The sequence below is a fragment of the Passer montanus genome, unplaced genomic scaffold, assembly GCF_014805655.1.
Source record: "Passer montanus isolate IOZ18808 unplaced genomic scaffold, ASM1480565v1 scaffold46, whole genome shotgun sequence".
In the NCBI taxonomy this organism is placed as follows: Eukaryota; Metazoa; Chordata; class Aves; order Passeriformes; family Passeridae; genus Passer; species Passer montanus.
The window spans coordinates 1,978,978-1,995,573 of NW_024369485.1; the positions used below are offsets into that span (position 1 = coordinate 1,978,978).

Sequence of the window (16,596 nt, forward strand, 5' to 3'; positions counted from 1 at the left end):
TTTTGAATACTGAAAGTTGAAATGTTTTTTGTGTGGAAAAACACTGGTTTTGGTTATGTATGATTTTTTTTTTTCTTGCTGATGGTTTTGAATACTGAAAGTTGAAATCAAGTGTTTAGCTTTTGATTAATAAAAATGCCAACACCATGTGAATGCACTCACTTTCATTCCCTCCCAGGGTATGGGAATGTGCTCATTTGTTGGGGGATCATTCAGTTTCACCCACAATGTGTGAATTTCTGTGATTTAGAGTTCTCTTTAGAATCAGGGGTCCAAGAGTGGATTTTGGAATTTTCTTTGTTTTCCAAATCTACTTGAGATGACTGCTTTAGTGGATGAGTAGGTGAAAATACTGTTAGAATTTTGTGAGTTATAAAAGTCAGAAATTAGATATATTAAGAACTGCAGAGTTAATATTATGTTGCTGATTTTTCCTGCTAATTAATTGGGTTTCACAAGTACAGTTCAAGCATGAAAAACAGAAAATTCTCCATTTTTTCATATGTAATGCATCCAAATTTTGTGCCAATTTTCTGCCACTACTTATGAAGCAGCAATAGATGTGGGGGAAAAAAACTGCTGTGTAGTATGCGCCCTCTGTTTACGCTGTAACTGCTCCTTGCAGTAAATAAAGATATTTATCATTGGGGGTGATTGTTGCTTGAATTAAACTTGTGATTCATTATGGAAGGATAATTGCAGTTTTTAAATTGTTTTGGTTTCTCATCTTTATGTAATTTTCTCAATCTAAAGATTAGGGATGTTTTTTCTTTGGAGCTTTTTACTGTGCTGACTGCTTTGCAACCTCTCACGCTTGTGAGAATGATGTTTAAGTAAATTGAGGAGGTGTAACATAGCTTTCTTCTGCAGAGAATGTTTCTCCAGGATTATGTTAAACTGCCTGTAAGAATAAATCAGTTGATGCATCAACCTCATGAACCTGAATAGATTTTCATTTATCATCTCTCCTGATCTGTCTGAATAGTCTCTAACAGGGTGCTTCATATAAAGTAATGAAAATGTAGCTACTATGGAGGTGGAGCAGGTAAGGGGCTCACTGTTCTTAAAGTCATTTTCTGAAAGGTTTTCTGCACAACTGTTGTCCTAGCTCGAGTACTTTACCTGATCTGTCACTTGCTGGCTTCCCTCTAGGTTGAATGCTGCTCACAGAGATTCAGAGCAGAGCCACAGGTTCTGACTTAGCAGGGTAAATATTATTTCCACTTACAAACAGCATTAAACACTAAATGCAGATCATGTGTTCAGCATGGCTTGACAAAGGGAAACATTTACTTGGCATTCCTTAGGATTTTAAGTTACTATTTCAGGTCTACAATCAACAAGAAAGGAAAATAAATGTTGTTTACATGGAATGTATATGTAGAGAGCTAGAAAAAACATATAATTTAAAAGATCACCTCTCAATGTCTCTGTATCCCATTGTCATTTTTCCATTAGTAGAGATTACTGAAGTACTTACCCATGTGTGAACCTACCTAACAAACACAAAAATTTGATGAACATAATAAGTCTTTTGATAGTTAACCAAGAAATTTTCTAATTTGAGAAGGGATTTATTTAACTTTGCACAGCCTTGGCTCTGTGCTCTTGTGTCAAGTGAGATGCTTGGAAATGGAGTGGCAAAAGAGACTAATGGCAGCTGTTACTTGAGACAAGATAGTCTTTTCATGTCTAAAAAGGTGTCAGGCCCTGCCATATTATAACAGCAGATAAAAGGAAACTGCAGTTAGAATATTACTGGGAGTTGTTGTAAACCCAAGTGCTACTGACGAAACCGTAAACTCGGCGCTAGATTTGGCGCTTTTTCCTTCAGGAAACAAAACACTTTAACTGTTTCAAGAAAACAAAATTACGATCGGTGACAGAACCACTCTGCACAGTTCTGATCGTGTATCCTGCATTATAGCTACCATCAGTACTGAATTTAATTTAATCACATAGGAAACCTTAAAAGTTCTTTAAGTCCAAGCCTTGTCTCCACCCCTGCCCCAATTTCCCTTGACCAGTTGTAGAGGTTTTGCCACTTCAGACTGTTTTGCCACTTCAGAAACAGCTAGCCCTACTAAAATTCCTTATGCATATTTAATTTTCACTAGCTGCCTGGCTAAAAATCAATTAAAGAAAAGAAGTTGATCAGGAATGTTTTAAATGCCAATGTAGTGTAGAAGTAGCTCTACAATAGTATTTCTTATTTGAATATCTTATTTTAAAATGCAATTTGCTCTGCCAGAGCACCTCTGCAGCCAAGCTTGAAGCGCAGCTAGTTGTCTCATCAAATATTTTTCACAAATGTTGGATCTGTGGTAAGTTTTGGGTATTCGTTGGCACATGGTAGAAGGAATAGTGAGTGTGGTCTGTTTTGGATAATCTCAGGGCCAAACTACATGAGCCCTTGCATTTTGGCAGATGGTAGAAGGAATTGTGAGTATGGTCATTTTGGATAATCTCAGGGCCAAACTACATGAGCCCTTGCATGCTGTCTTAGTCTTCCATCCCAAGATCCCAGCGTTGCCCTGGCAGTGACACCACATAAGAGACAGATGAGATAGGCCCAACCCTAGGAACAGTCCAAGTTTTAACTGACTCAAAACCATGAAATTTGTGGCCTCCTTTGTGGCTGAATTCAGACTTTCAGTCCAACATGAATCCCGTGTCCCAGAGCAGATTTAGCCTTTAAGCCTCTCTGTCTCTCAGCCCACTGCAGCGTATTGTAGACATTTTCTTTGAACCTTTTGCACTGGGGAGTTAAATTTGCTGCTTGATCTGCAGCTGGGTGGGAAAGAGCCCTGAACTCAGATTCCCCAAAACCTGGATTTAATGGAACTAAGGGCTTCAAGAATGACAGCCACATGCATACCTAATGTACAGGGGCTTCATAGGACTTTATCCCCAGACTAATGTGTTGCTAGTTTTTCTAATTATTGAATGGCTTCTTTACCAAATCAGACCTGCCAGTTAGAAATATGGAATAGAGTCTGATTTTTGCTAATTGGGGCCATGCCTTCCTGATGGAAAGAAATCAGCCCTGGTTCTGCTGATAGTCTGCTGGGCAGCCAGCTCACATGTGCTGCCCTGAGCTGTGATGTGGGCTGTCTCTGCCTGTCAGTCACATCAAAGAGTATGGAGGGTTCAGGAGAGATATGTGAGGATGTAAAGGCTTTGCCTTGAGGAGTTATCAAAAAAAAACCTGAGAAAGGTGATGCTGGTATTACAGAGAAGTTTAGGAAATACAACAGAAGAGCAGGAAATAGTACAGTGGGGTGGCATAGGGAATATATGAATCCTGAATTCCCAAGCACTTGTGTTGACATATTTGGTATAACCTGGGAAAGCCCAAGGCATGCAGATCAGCAGCTCTGCCTTTGTACAAACCCAGCCAAACTGTTGTCTCCCTGTGTATGGCTCCTACAACGATTTTTAGTGAGTTATGCACAGCCCAACATTACCTCTGCTTTTCTATTACCTTTTAACCTGAAAAATACAAGCTTTACAGCATTCTTTCAGGTAGTAATTTGTGTTCTCTGTGTTTATTATTTATCATGAGATGTGTGGGATTTGTAAGTGTTCTTCCTATCTATTTGTAAAAATCCCTTTTCTTCTTGCAGATTGCTTAGAATTTGCAAGAAATATATTTGGGAAAAGTTGTAACCTCATGATTTTTGTTTGTGATTTCTAAAAGAATACTGTTTTCAGTTGATGGCATTTTGTTGTTTTTCCCCATTATTACAGTCAGTTGCTGCCTGCTATGGTTTTTTGCATGGTAATGGTAAAAACTCATAGAATATGAGATTCTGCTGTTTTGTTTTAAGAATATTCTTTTTAGAAATGCCAGAAGAAAACACTACAACAGTCATATAGATAAGGGGTTCTGAGATATAATAATGAAAGCAAGCAGGATGAACAAATGATATTTTCTATTTGGGGTTGGTGGTGGCTTTTTCAGCTTCAAAGGCCAAGTTTCTATTTACCAAACAAACCTTTATCCAGAACCTTCTAATCCAGCACCTTCCACATTGTAATCTCTGGTGTTAGTGGTTTGGAAACTGGGCTGAAAAATATCCTGCAAGAATCTATTGATTTCTGTATAACAACCTAGCATATTTAATAAAAAAAAATTAAAAGGCCAGTAATTCTCTGCTTGTTCGGTTCTCAGCAGCTCACCACTGAGGTCTTAAGGAGAGAACATTCCTCTCCCCACACTGATAATCTGAAGAATAACTGTGTAAAATGAATATGTGGCTCTGGCACTGAAAATGTTTGAATTTGTACAGAAAACTGAACAACTCCACCAAGATTATACTCCTTCCAATAATAGTGGTGTTATCTTGCAAAAACTTCTTTGTGATAGTATATTTACCTTGTAAAATACCAGTAATTTAAGTGTGGGATTTTTTTTCCTTTTCTACTACAAAACCAAACTGTTTGTGCTGGGAAGCCATAAATTACAGATTCAGGAAAAATTGCTATCAACTATCATTGGTGTCTTCCAATGGCCAGGCCACTCTCACCACAGAAGCCAAAGACTGGAGCTGTTCTGACATGACAGTGAACAGGGAGATTTCAAAACTGTAGGGTCCTCATCCATGTGGGTATCTGTATGATCTGGTATAGCTCTCTTGTATGGAAATCTTACAACCTTGTTACTCGTGCCTGGGGAAAAAACCCAAGTTTGGATGTTGTGATTAACTGGTGATATAATTTGGAAAACAACCCAAGCAAGTGACTCTGGCAGGATAAATGTTTCAGAGAGGGAATACATTAAAAATCTGACCAAGAGAAGAGCCAGTGAGGTACCAAGTGTCCAGGGTGCAGATAGAAGTTACCAGCACAGATGTTCTGGGAAGTCCCACCAGACCCACCCAAGGACACCTTGTGAAGAAGCTTGTGGAGCTCAGGGTCCCCAGCCAGCTCCTCCCAGACACTGCCTTGTCTAACCTAACTAAAAGCTTCCTGACAGCAGTCTATCCTCTTTCAAGTTCCAAATAAAATTCACCTAACAAAACCTCTCTGCAGTTCATTTAACAAAATACAGTGCTAGGATTTCCCCTTATAAATAAAGTACAGTGTGATTGTGGGGGGTTATAACTCTTGCTCTTCTAGTAATTTAAATTGATCAAATATTCTATTACATCACTAAAACTATTCATAACACACTCCAAGACATAGTACCTCTTAGAAAAGTAATTATGTTTGCAGAATGACAGCCAATAGTAAAGATGGGTACAGCATCTATCTGGAGAACACACAATTTAGGAAGTGCACATAAAAAATTCTCTAAATGTGATTCAAGCTAAGAAGCCAGTTGATAATTGCTATTATATCAATCACAGTAGCTCATAGTTTGGCAATGAAAAGGAGTGGCTTATTTTAAATGCTCTTTTATTAATTTATTGTCACAGATCTCACTTTAATAGCAACATTATGTGATCAGATATTTTATTTATGGATTATTTGAAGAATTGGTTATGCAGATATTCGGATTAGTGGGCTATCAAACCATTAGCCAAATAAATCTAAAGGTAATAAAACTCACAGGAAGATGGATGGCTTTCTTTTTCTTGTTCTTTTCAGCTAATTCAGGCTAATTTAAGCCTTTCACAGAATGGTGATAATGAAGGATTTGTTCTCAGCAGCGTTATGGCAGGTGATTTGCATTTGAAAGTTTGACACATTTATAGGCCTTTGATCTTTTCCCCGCAGTGCTTGTGCCCCTGGCCAGACACCTACGTGCACGTTTTACCAGGTGGAAGATCTAGGAGCAAAAGTAATTTTGAGTCACCCTGAAGACGTACACTAGAAAAAAAAATTAAATTGTGTCCAGAAAATATTTTATTGCAGAATTTGAGTGGCCTTTATATAACAATAGAAATAAAATACATGCAGACTTCTACTATTAGAGTTTATTTTAAATTAGAGAAAATCCTCATGGACAATTTTGAAGAATACAGTCTGATGGTCCAGTAGCTATAAAGATTAGCTTCTTCTATAGGTTTGGATTTATTATTGAAAAGAACTTGTTGCTGCAGAACACTTGAAGAATTTTGACACCAAGTGGGAAAAAAACTGTGGCAGCCATGGAGCCACTTATTAAATATTATTTATATGTTTGCTTTGCTAAAAAAAAAAAGTAAACAAAAAATTAACTCTCTGGGCAAGAGAACTATGTTTGGGCTAGAAAAGGAAGCCTTGAAAAAAAAACCAGGGTGCTCCTGGCACCATAAGCATGTGTGAGCATAATCAAACACACAACCCTAGGATATATAAAAGATGTTCTTAGTATTTACTATCTGACCCCAATACAAGTAGGAAGTCTAAGGATTCAGTAGGAACATAGCTTAGTATTTGAAACAGGAGTATTATTAAAATTTCACATAACTAGCCGATTCCTTTCCTGGATCGTAATGATGAATTCCAGGTGTGTGAGCCAGTGCCTCATTTCATTCTCATCTCAGATTTGATTCTTAAAGTAGTATTTTCACTAATTTAAAAATTCACTGGATCAAATTCCTTCCTGATCCATTAGCAAATGATATATCTACAAGTTGATCTTTTCCTCTGAAAGAATACAAGGCTTGGTAGGTTCCTTGGAGTGGGACAGTCTGATCTCAGGAAAGCTCCAAGGACGGAGGTGTGTGGCCAAATAGCCTCAGGCTCTAGGTTTTATTTGGGAGGATGCAGGTCACCACCCCAGAATACTCGGCCTTTTTAAAGCTGTGTAATGAGTACTGATTAGCCATTGTCTGGAGTACACTGAAGGTAGCAGGGACTATGTAAATGTTAGCTTACTTTGGTGTACATCAATAGGGAAACCCCAAGAGCCCTTCTGAGTTCCTGGTTGGTTTTTTTCCTGCCTCTCCTCCAAAAGACCCTCCTTCAATCTAAGAGTTAACTTCACGTTGAATGTACTCGAAAATTCAGTTCTCGGTACATTTTGTTCTTCAAAAGGGAACGCCATCCATCTGTGTTACTTTGCTTTCAACTGATCACAGAATGTCAGATACCAGATAAGAGCGAGACACTGATGAATGCGCATCCCAGCCTGACAGGGCAGGTCAATGTCAGGGAAATCAACGTTTTCCTTTTTTTTTTTTTTTTTTTTTTTTTCCGCTTTGTTTTTATTTTTGCTACAAACCATTTACCAATATTTACTGTAGAAAATCACTTCTCTGGAAGCTCACCTGGCTTAAGGCAGTATCACGAGGAGAATTTAGATTTAATTGCTTTCTATTTCCGTCTCCGTTTCATACAGCCTTTTAAGCTGACCGCTGTGGTGGGCACTGCAGAGATCTCTGCAGAGAGGCAATCCCTCCCCTGGCACAGCCTCTGTCCAAGGACGGAGAGATCTGGGGAGCAAGAGCAGAAGACAGGCCCGTTTTGTGATCATGCAGGTCAGTGGCAGGGCGGAGAACGGGACACTGGTGACCTGATTTCCCGTCCTGAGTGTGACCTGACTGTGCTGCCTCTACAGACAGGGCTTCATCTTTTCCCTGGACTGCAGCGAACTGGATGCTAAGGGAGTGCAGTGGTAGCCAGGACCAGCTGCCTCCCGCATTTGCATACCTGCTGTTGTGAGATCTACCTGCTTATTCATGCATGCACCACTTTTACACATCCAATTACCATTAACTAAGCAGGAACTCGGGCAGGGTGCAAACCAGATGTCTGTGTCTCTTCAGAGTGATGGGGACAGCAGCACACAGCTAAATGGGCTCCCAGAATGAAGGCAAGCTGAGGGTTTGATTGGTAATCCTTTTTTTCCCTCTAGGTCTACATTTTACCTTCTCTTTGTTTGACCTGATGATAGATTCCTAAGTTTGACTTACTGACCCATACTTAAGTATTCTTGGTTGGAGTTTAGGTTTTTTACTCTCTTTTGTGTTTAAAAACAGAAATAAAAATAGTTTTCTAAACAGCAGTGACCTATTTTTTTTCCCCAAATTTACAACCTTAACTGAGTCCCTATCTGTAACTATATTCTAAAACAATATAACTATTTGATAGGCTGGACTGCCTTAAAAACTTGTTTCAAGTAGATAATTATGTTTCCTGCTTCTAAGTTAACTTTATCCATGCAACTGAGTAGATAAAGAGAGATGTATGGTTATATGAGCAAGAGATGTCAAGAAAAGGCATAATTCTCTACTGTCAGTACCAAGAAGCACCAAAAAGAGTGAGTTACAGAAAATCACGTAGATGAAACCTGAAAGAAAAAGAAAGAGAAATTAAATTAATTAAATGACAGAGCAAAAGGAATAATACTTAGTGATAGATGGAACAAGCTAGAAGTAGAAAAACTGTGAAGGGGTAGAAAATAAAAGTTGATTATGAGGTAAAGAAAAGGAGCAGGGTCTTCAGTGGTAGAGAACACAGACCTCTGCACTATGGTCTTGTAATCCAAACACAACTGTTCAAAAATATAATCAGACAGGAAAAATATCTGTGTCTTCTATCACCAGCAGGAAACCTATAATGCATCACTGAGAGGTCAAGGGCTTTTAAGACTCAGAAATGGTGTTTGTTGCCCCTTTCCTGCAATGTGCAAAGAGCTTGGTTGCTCTTCTTTTCACCTCCCACCAGGCAGTTGCAATTGCAGGCAGAGTAAGGCTTGCCCCGAGCTGCCAGCCCTCTGTCCACACAGCACATTACCTGGTCTCCCAGACAGCTTGGTGAACTTTTTCTGGGCTTGCTCCAGTGTTTCAACACACCAGGCTTCCCAAGTCTTCCAAGAAGCTGCCTCCTGGCTTGTCTCCCTGAGCCTGTGCTGCTGCACAGGGATTTGCCTTTGCTTTCTCTGCACATCCCAAAGCTGCTCCCAGATAATTTTCTCCAGTCCCTCTGATGGAAGCTCTGCTCTCCAAGGCATAAACCACTATCTACACTCCAATATAATTTGGAAACCTCTGCATATGCAGCATAACCTACAAAAAGTGTGAACAATTTTACTCAAATGTATTCATGGGACTCTTCTAAGACTGAGTTTAATTCAGTAGGCAAAATTCATGGAAGCATTCTGAGCAAATGCAAAAAAAATAACTCCCAAATTAACATCCCATTTGGATTGATCAATAGCCTGAGGAGCCCTTGGGGTTTTTTTTTTGGTGGGATTGAATGTGACTAAAATTAAGATTTAGCAACTTGCCAAGAAATCTATTATTGCAGTTTGAAATCAATGGTCCTCACCCAGGGCTAACCATGTGCCCTGAAAGGTGCTCAAACAGACACACAGCATTTTATTGCAGAATGTGAAATATATAAGTGCTAAATAAAATCTGTAATTCAACACTTGTATGTTGTCTCTTATCCGAACTATTGATCCATTTTATAATTATTAAACTGAACTGAGACTTTGCCCAGAGCATAACTTCATTTAGCATGGAGATGAAACATGGTTTCTGTCAGCAGCACACAGCAAATCTGCCCATCAGTGCTAAAATGTGGGGGAGCTAAAGATGAGGAGATTCAGTGGACAAAAACGAACAGCCTGAGCTGAAATGTAATCAGAGAAATTGAAAAAGAGCTCCCTTCACAAACACACAGCTTCAGCGCTGCATCTCAACTACAGTCACAACTGAACTTTCAATGCAATTTTCCTGGCTATTGGAATTTCCTGTAATATTTACCTAGTTTTGGGAAATTCATCATGTTGCAAAATGAAAGCATGAAAATCTATTTTAATAGCAGGAAACCAGAAGTGCAAACCCTTAGGTGCCATCCCAGTTTTTCAATAAGGCCTGTGAAATCACAGTTACACATGGCAAACGGAATCATCCCACTATTCAAAGAAACACTTGGGGCTAAAATATATTGTACTTCACAATTTATTATATTTGAATGTATACTTTTGGGTAACAAAGGAGGTGTAGATGATCTTGAAATACTTGCAACAGGTATGATCTTGAAATACTTGCAACATCCATCCCTCCCATGAAAAATGGTGATATATCCCTCCCATTACAAGCACACAAACGTTTTTAAATGTGAAAGCTGACACAATTAGCTGCACTAAGTGCTAACAGAGTTTTCCTGCAGAAACAGCTTCTATTATTTTGGTAATAGCTGTTTCTTCTCATTTCTGAGCAAAATTAATCTTGTTAGGCTCTCCTTCCTCCCCCAGCCCTGCCCTTTCCTTCTGGCTGAAGTAGCCAGTGGACATTAAAGACCAACCACATAGCCGAACCTCCTTTCAACTTCTGTTAACAGGGGTATTAAAAAGACATTCATAAATATCAGCTGAAAACCACTAGGTAATAAACTCTCTACTTAAAAGGTGGGTAGGTGTAAATTCCACACGTAGGGCTTTTCATCTGGGAAGCCAGTTGCTTGGAGATCAGATGTTTTAAATGAATTGCGGAGCTGATGTCACTTGTCAGTCGATGGGGACTGACACTATTTGGAGGATCAAATACTTACATTTGAGGATGTAAAGCAAATAGATAAGTTCTGATCCTACCATCCCTACACCAGAGAGATGCTTGTTCACTATGCAAAGGCCTGGAGAAATCAGTGATATTTGCTTGACTGTTTCTTCTCCATGAGCAGGGTCCAGTCTGGATATTTTGGAGTTGCACCCTTGAGAACATTAAAAGTGTTACATGTTTATGGCAGGATTTTTTAACAGCATTAGAACTAGGCTATTTTTGATCTTACTACAAATTAATAACAACAGTTTCTTTTGTGCTAGCCACAGATTTGCTTGACCAAAGATGGTCTAGCTGTCTAGTAACAATTAAACATCTAATTTACATATTATTTTCATTGATTATAGTAAGGGTTTTGGCCTCCCTCTTATATGGCTGGACTTAGAATTGATCCTTGTTCTCTTACTGCCATTTTTCTCTCTGGGAACTGTAAGTGGTTATGCATCTTCATTCTTCAGCATACTGACCTCAAAATCCTCAAATATATGGATTTGTTGACCAGCCTGCTTATTCAGAAGTCTTATTTGTTTCAGTTGAGGTTGGACACAGATTAAACCTTCTTCCACAAGCAGGAAGGGAGCTTCAAGGTCTAAAAATTCTAAAAAAAATAAAATCATTCTATCTAAACTGAGGCAAAGCCTTAAAAAGGAAAATAGCATTGTCTGGTAGCTAATGAGAGTCTGGATAACAAATGTGGTGGATCCTTTCCTTCCTTTATTGCCAGCTTGGATGTAAACAGAGGTGTTCAACACTGTTTTTCAGAAGTGTTGAACACCTGCTGCGTCTGCTGAAGTTGGTGAGACCTGCAGCTGCTTGCCCCACGTTTTATATGTGGTGATTGATTCCTTGTTCAGGATGGCCACAGACACCTCCACAGCGAGCGGGCGGCGCTGCAGCCAATATTTGGGGAGCCTTTGTAAAAGAGGAGGTGAAGTGACTTTAAAAGCTTTTGGGAGATGTATTTTTTTTCACCCTACAATTTGCAAGATGAGACTGTATGATGTTAGTATGATCTGCGTCTTGTGAAAAATAAGCCTAGACTTCTGTCCTGATTGTAAAGGAGGCTGACTGTGATGAGATTAGTGTTATTTAAACACTCAGTTTCAGCCTGCTTTCTTCCCACCCACTATAATTTTTACTCACTTTATGTTTTTCCTCCAAAATCACAGTATGGTGGAAATACTTTCTAATATAGAAAAAAAAATTGTATCAGCTGTAAATTACTGTACACAAAAACGCCTTGTTTTTTAACATGTCATATTATCTGGACTTCTTATTTTAAATTTAAAACCTGAAGCTCTATAAATTTTCTGTGTCATGGGTGGTTTGGGTTTTTTTAAATGGAAAAATATTTGCTCCTTCCATGCATCATGCTCCTGTGATGAATTCAAAAATATGAGCAAGGAACATTTCATTTTAAAGGAGATGAAAATTGAGATGTTAGCCTTTGTACTGCAGAATAGATTATTGAAATGAAAATCCAGTCTATCAGTCAAGAAGAAAATGCCTTATTGTTTTTTGTCAGTTCATATTTCACTGGTGTATCTCACTTTCCTTCAATGTTTTGACATTATTAATGGATAGAAAGGAAATTCCTAAATTTTGGAGGAGGCAGAATAAAGATTGCAAAACTTTTTTTTTCCCTTTTTCTGTGTATTTAATGTCTAGGAAGAGGCCACCTGAAATACTAGACTTCCTTAGTACTTCAATGAGAGCATCCAGTTGTCATAGGGTTAGAAAAATAAACATGGTATCCAGCCTGTAAGCCTTACCTTCCTCTGCATGATACTTATTAAAGTGTTATAAATAACACTGAGAACTGTTCTGCCATTCCCATTGATTTTTGCATGTTCTAATTTTCCTATATTTTGTCAGATAATTTCCTAAGTGAGAATTCTCATTCTTGTGGGTGCAAATGTAGCATAGTCCAAAACTAATAAATCCAAGAGCAGCTACATGCCAGGAGACTCTGCTGACTGACGCAGGCTGTGGATCACACCAGGATCATGGAGAGGTGTAACACAGCTTCCCAGTTCAGCCAAAACTGAGGCACGCTGCATTTGAGTCTTTTTAGGGAATTTGGGGGCTGTGGCCAGAAATGGATAGCTAGTTTTCCAAACAGAACCTCTGTCTGCATCTCCACCAGCAGAGCAAACAGGGCACAGCCCCTTCTCTGGCTCTGAAGATGTGTTGTGGTCTTGCTTTAGTCTGGGCAAACCCTCTGCTCACCCCTGTGCCCTGGTGGCCTCTCCTGGACCACAGACAGGCAGCCTTTGGGATATAAATAGGTGTGCCCAAGCTGAAACAGTGCCAGGGAGCACAGTGGTCATAAAAAGGATGCACAACAACTGCAAGGCATTACCCCATAATATTTATTAATATATTTTCTTGCTTGTGTAACAGTTCACAAGACCATAAACTTACAAGATGCAGTGATTTTTCATGCAACCAGAATAATCACTGACATACTCTCATATCCTCCCTTGGTTGCTCTAAACATTTACTCATAAGATATAAGAAAAGACATAGCTATTGCTACAATTTGCATTCCTCTTCCCTGTCTAATCTCATCTGAATCCCAATATATAAGAACACAGAAATGAAATCAGAATATGTTAATCTATCATTCACAGCAAAAACTTGTATAAAATCTTGGATGTGCACAAAATCTTTTCACCCCTTCGTGTCTGAGCAACACTTTCTGTGATTTACCCATAAATTAACTGGTGAGGTACCTTATTTATAGTCAGCAAACAAGTGACTGGTTGAAGTTTTTGCTTCTAAATTTCAAAATTTCTGTGTGGTTCCAGAATGAAACTGCTGTACAGAACAGTCCATATAAGTGCTCACTATTTTTAATATATTTATATATTCCATACGTATATATTATGTACATGTAGACATGTATACAAACATATATACATACATATATTGGGAAGCCTCTTTTCCTTTTCACACCCTGACAAAAGTGCCTCCTTTTCCACCTCCCCCTTCTTATATTTCTGTATTTGTAGTCTTTTAGTTGCTCTGTTAAGAGGAAAAAAAAAGGATTAAATAAGAGCAGGGGCCCTATCAAATGCAAAAGACACTATAAACACAAATATAGGGAGGAAAAAGGAAAAAGAGTGGGACAGAACAAGCTCCGTATTTATGCAAAATTAGATCCTCTGTCTAACAATGTCTGTGACATTGTGACCATTGTGTACTCAATGAAACCATTCAGATCATTGAAGTCACAGAAAATACAGGTCTTAATTTTAGTTTTTAGAAGTTTTAGCATCTCTGTGCTTCTTAGGACTGTTTAATCTAATTTTCTTTAAAGGAGGACCAGAGAAGAGCTCAGAATATGATGAGGCAACCATAAAACACAAAGCAATCATGTCTGTGTGTAAGAGATGTGCCCTGAATTCTTGTGTGGGGCAGATGTCAGGATAGTTAAACTTTCTCAGCCCTGGCTGAAATGCAAAAATCCTTCACTTTTTGGTACTTTCTTATTCATCTCAGGACAAACCCAGTAAGTTTTAAACCATAAGATGCTTCCTAATGTTTTTATACCTAACTCAGAAAAACGCACAAAAGCCTTCCCAGTGACTATGCTGAGTAGTGGATTGGGTTTTTTCTGTGCAGTTGTAGTGAGGATTTCACAGAAAGAAGTGGCACGTTCCAGAAAACCTCAGCCTGCTTTGGCTGTGTGCCATTCTGAGGCATCCCCTGCCTTTGTCTGAAGTGGATTATGGAGCACACAGAGATCATTACACAGAAGGAAACTCTAAAATAAATCCTACTTTTATTTTTTCTCCAGGTTGACACCCTTTCTCCCATTCTTTTCATTATATATTACATTTTGCTTCCATTATGTGCCAACACAAAGTCATGGCTGGCAGCCAAGCTGCTCAACAGCTGCAGAGCTCAGGAGTTTTGGACAGTTTTCCTGGCTCTCCTAATGCTTTGCTGTGTGATTTGGGGAAAGTTCCTCCTTGCCTCCACTTATCCATTTCCCCAGAGTAATAGAGAACATTAATCATCACTGTAAGCTGTCCTGAAGCCTAGAGATGAAAAGTGCTTGTTATTAATGATATTAATTTATAAGTTATACATTTTCACTTGAACTGTGTAACGTATAACCACTGTTGCATTGAACTGGGGCTGGAAAAGGGCTTTTTTTGCCAGAAGAACAGATTCCTAGAGGTAGAAAATTTTACAGAAGTAGCTTCTATTCTTCTCTAACACATATATAATCTGTATATTACTTTGAATTAAATTTCCATGGAAAACATTTGTCTGGACTCAAAATATACACTGTATATTTTGCTTCCTAGACCTTTCTTTTTAATTACGTTTTCCTATTTTTAATGGGACTTTGACCTTGTTTACAATTACAGAATTCCTTTTTGATTTCCCAGTCATGTATTAAAACAGCACATAAAGCCACAAACTGCAGGGGAATGTATTGCAGTTCTTTCCTCCTTTCTCATTGAAAACCAAAGTGAGTGGTTTCTCATGAGTTGCAATCTCACGAGAGGAAAAATCCACAGAGAGCCATAACACACACAAATCCAAACAAGCCATCTTTGACTTTCACAATTAACCTGCAGGTAAGAGACAGCCCAGCAGAGTCAGCACGGGTCACATATTCACTGCTCTAGTGCCATCACCTTCAGTTACCCAGAAATCAGGGTTCAATGGCTTAAATTTAGCGTCTGTGTTAGCGACCAATACATTCTAGATCTGTAAATTGTTTTGTAAAATGGTTTTCTTTTTTCCTCTCTCAGCACTTTTCCCCCTAGCGCAACGCTCAGTGTAGATGCGCAGCCTTAATTGGTTTAGTTGCGAGAAGATAATCTTTTTTTCTCCCTTCCTTGCTGTTGCCTGTTAGCTTAAAGGCTTTTTAGCTGAAGGTTGATAATTATCACTGAGAAGAAACTAGCACATCAGGAGTTCATTTTCTATCTTAGCACTTCTGGCGCTCCTTTGAACTCCTCGCACCAAGCCCGTGTTCCCACTCTGTCACTTTCCTCCCTCCATCATAAAAAGGTCTCGGCAGCCGGCGGCTCCAGCCTTTGCTGGTGGGCAGAGGGCACTGCTTCCCCCGAGCGCTCCTCCAGCATGGACAAGCTCCACGAGACACTGATAAACATGGAAGATGCTCTGGGTTCGGAGCACCCCGCCTGCTTGTCAGCCTGGGACTGGAAAAGCTCCGCTGGGCCTTTTGAGCTGCACCCCGTCTCGCCCCCGCACAGCCTGTCCCCGACGCCCTCCTTCGAATCCTACTCCTCGTCCCCGTGCCCGGCGGCGGCCGAGACGCCCTACAGCAGCGGCGGCAGCGGCCTGGTGGGATACGGCCTGGTGGAGTTCCCCGCCGCCTACCTGCCCAGCCCCGGGCAGGCCCGGCTGCCCAAGGGCACCAAGGTGCGGATGTCGGCGCAGCGCCGGAGGAAGGCGAGCGAGCGGGAGAAGCTGCGCATGAGGACCTTGGCCGACGCGCTGCACACGCTGCGCAATTACCTGCCCCCCGTCTACAGCCAGCGGGGCCAGCCCCTCACCAAAATACAGACCCTGAAGTACACCATCAAGTACATCGGCGAACTCACCGAGCTCCTCAACAGCGTCAAGCGGGCCTAGAGCCCTGCCCCGGCACGCTCAGGGTCTTTACAAACAAAAACCATCAAAATCCCTTCCTGCTCCCAGGACGGTGGGGCCCGGTGTGAGAGCAGGACGGCGCGAGGGAAGGGGAGCCGCCTCCGTACCCGGACGCAGTGCTGGAAGGTGATGTAGGATTGCCTGAAAACCCGAGCTGCAGGTTGCTGAGACACGAAGTCTTGCTATTTACCTTTTTTTTTTTAAATTTTTTTTTTTGTTTTAATAAGCTTTTGAGAAATATTAAACCTTGTCTTGATACAAAAGTAAAAAAAAAAAAAAAGACAGCTGATCTTCCTAGGATTTACATATCACTGTTGTGACTGAGCGTGTTTTATAAGGACAAGAGTAAATCCATAGGTGTTAAACTGAATTTTAAAAAATGACAACAGCTTCATAAGAATACCAAGTGTATTGATTTGTAGGCACTTTAATCGTAGGATGAGGAAAAACATGTATTTGGTTCATCTATTGTCTATTTATCCACCTGGCCACTGTACCTAAAAATCAAGTAACTAAA

General features: G+C 39.9%; 1 protein-coding gene across 1 annotated transcript; it reads left to right on the plus strand.

Moving 5' to 3' along the window:
• Positions 1-15,545: 15,545 nt before the first annotated feature.
• On the plus strand, positions 15,546-16,061 carry MSGN1 (mesogenin 1). Its single transcript, XM_039721634.1, has one exon. The coding sequence runs from the start codon at positions 15,546-15,548 to the stop codon at positions 16,059-16,061; it is 516 nt and encodes a 171-aa protein (XP_039577568.1).
• The last annotated feature ends 535 nt before the right edge of the window (positions 16,062-16,596 follow it).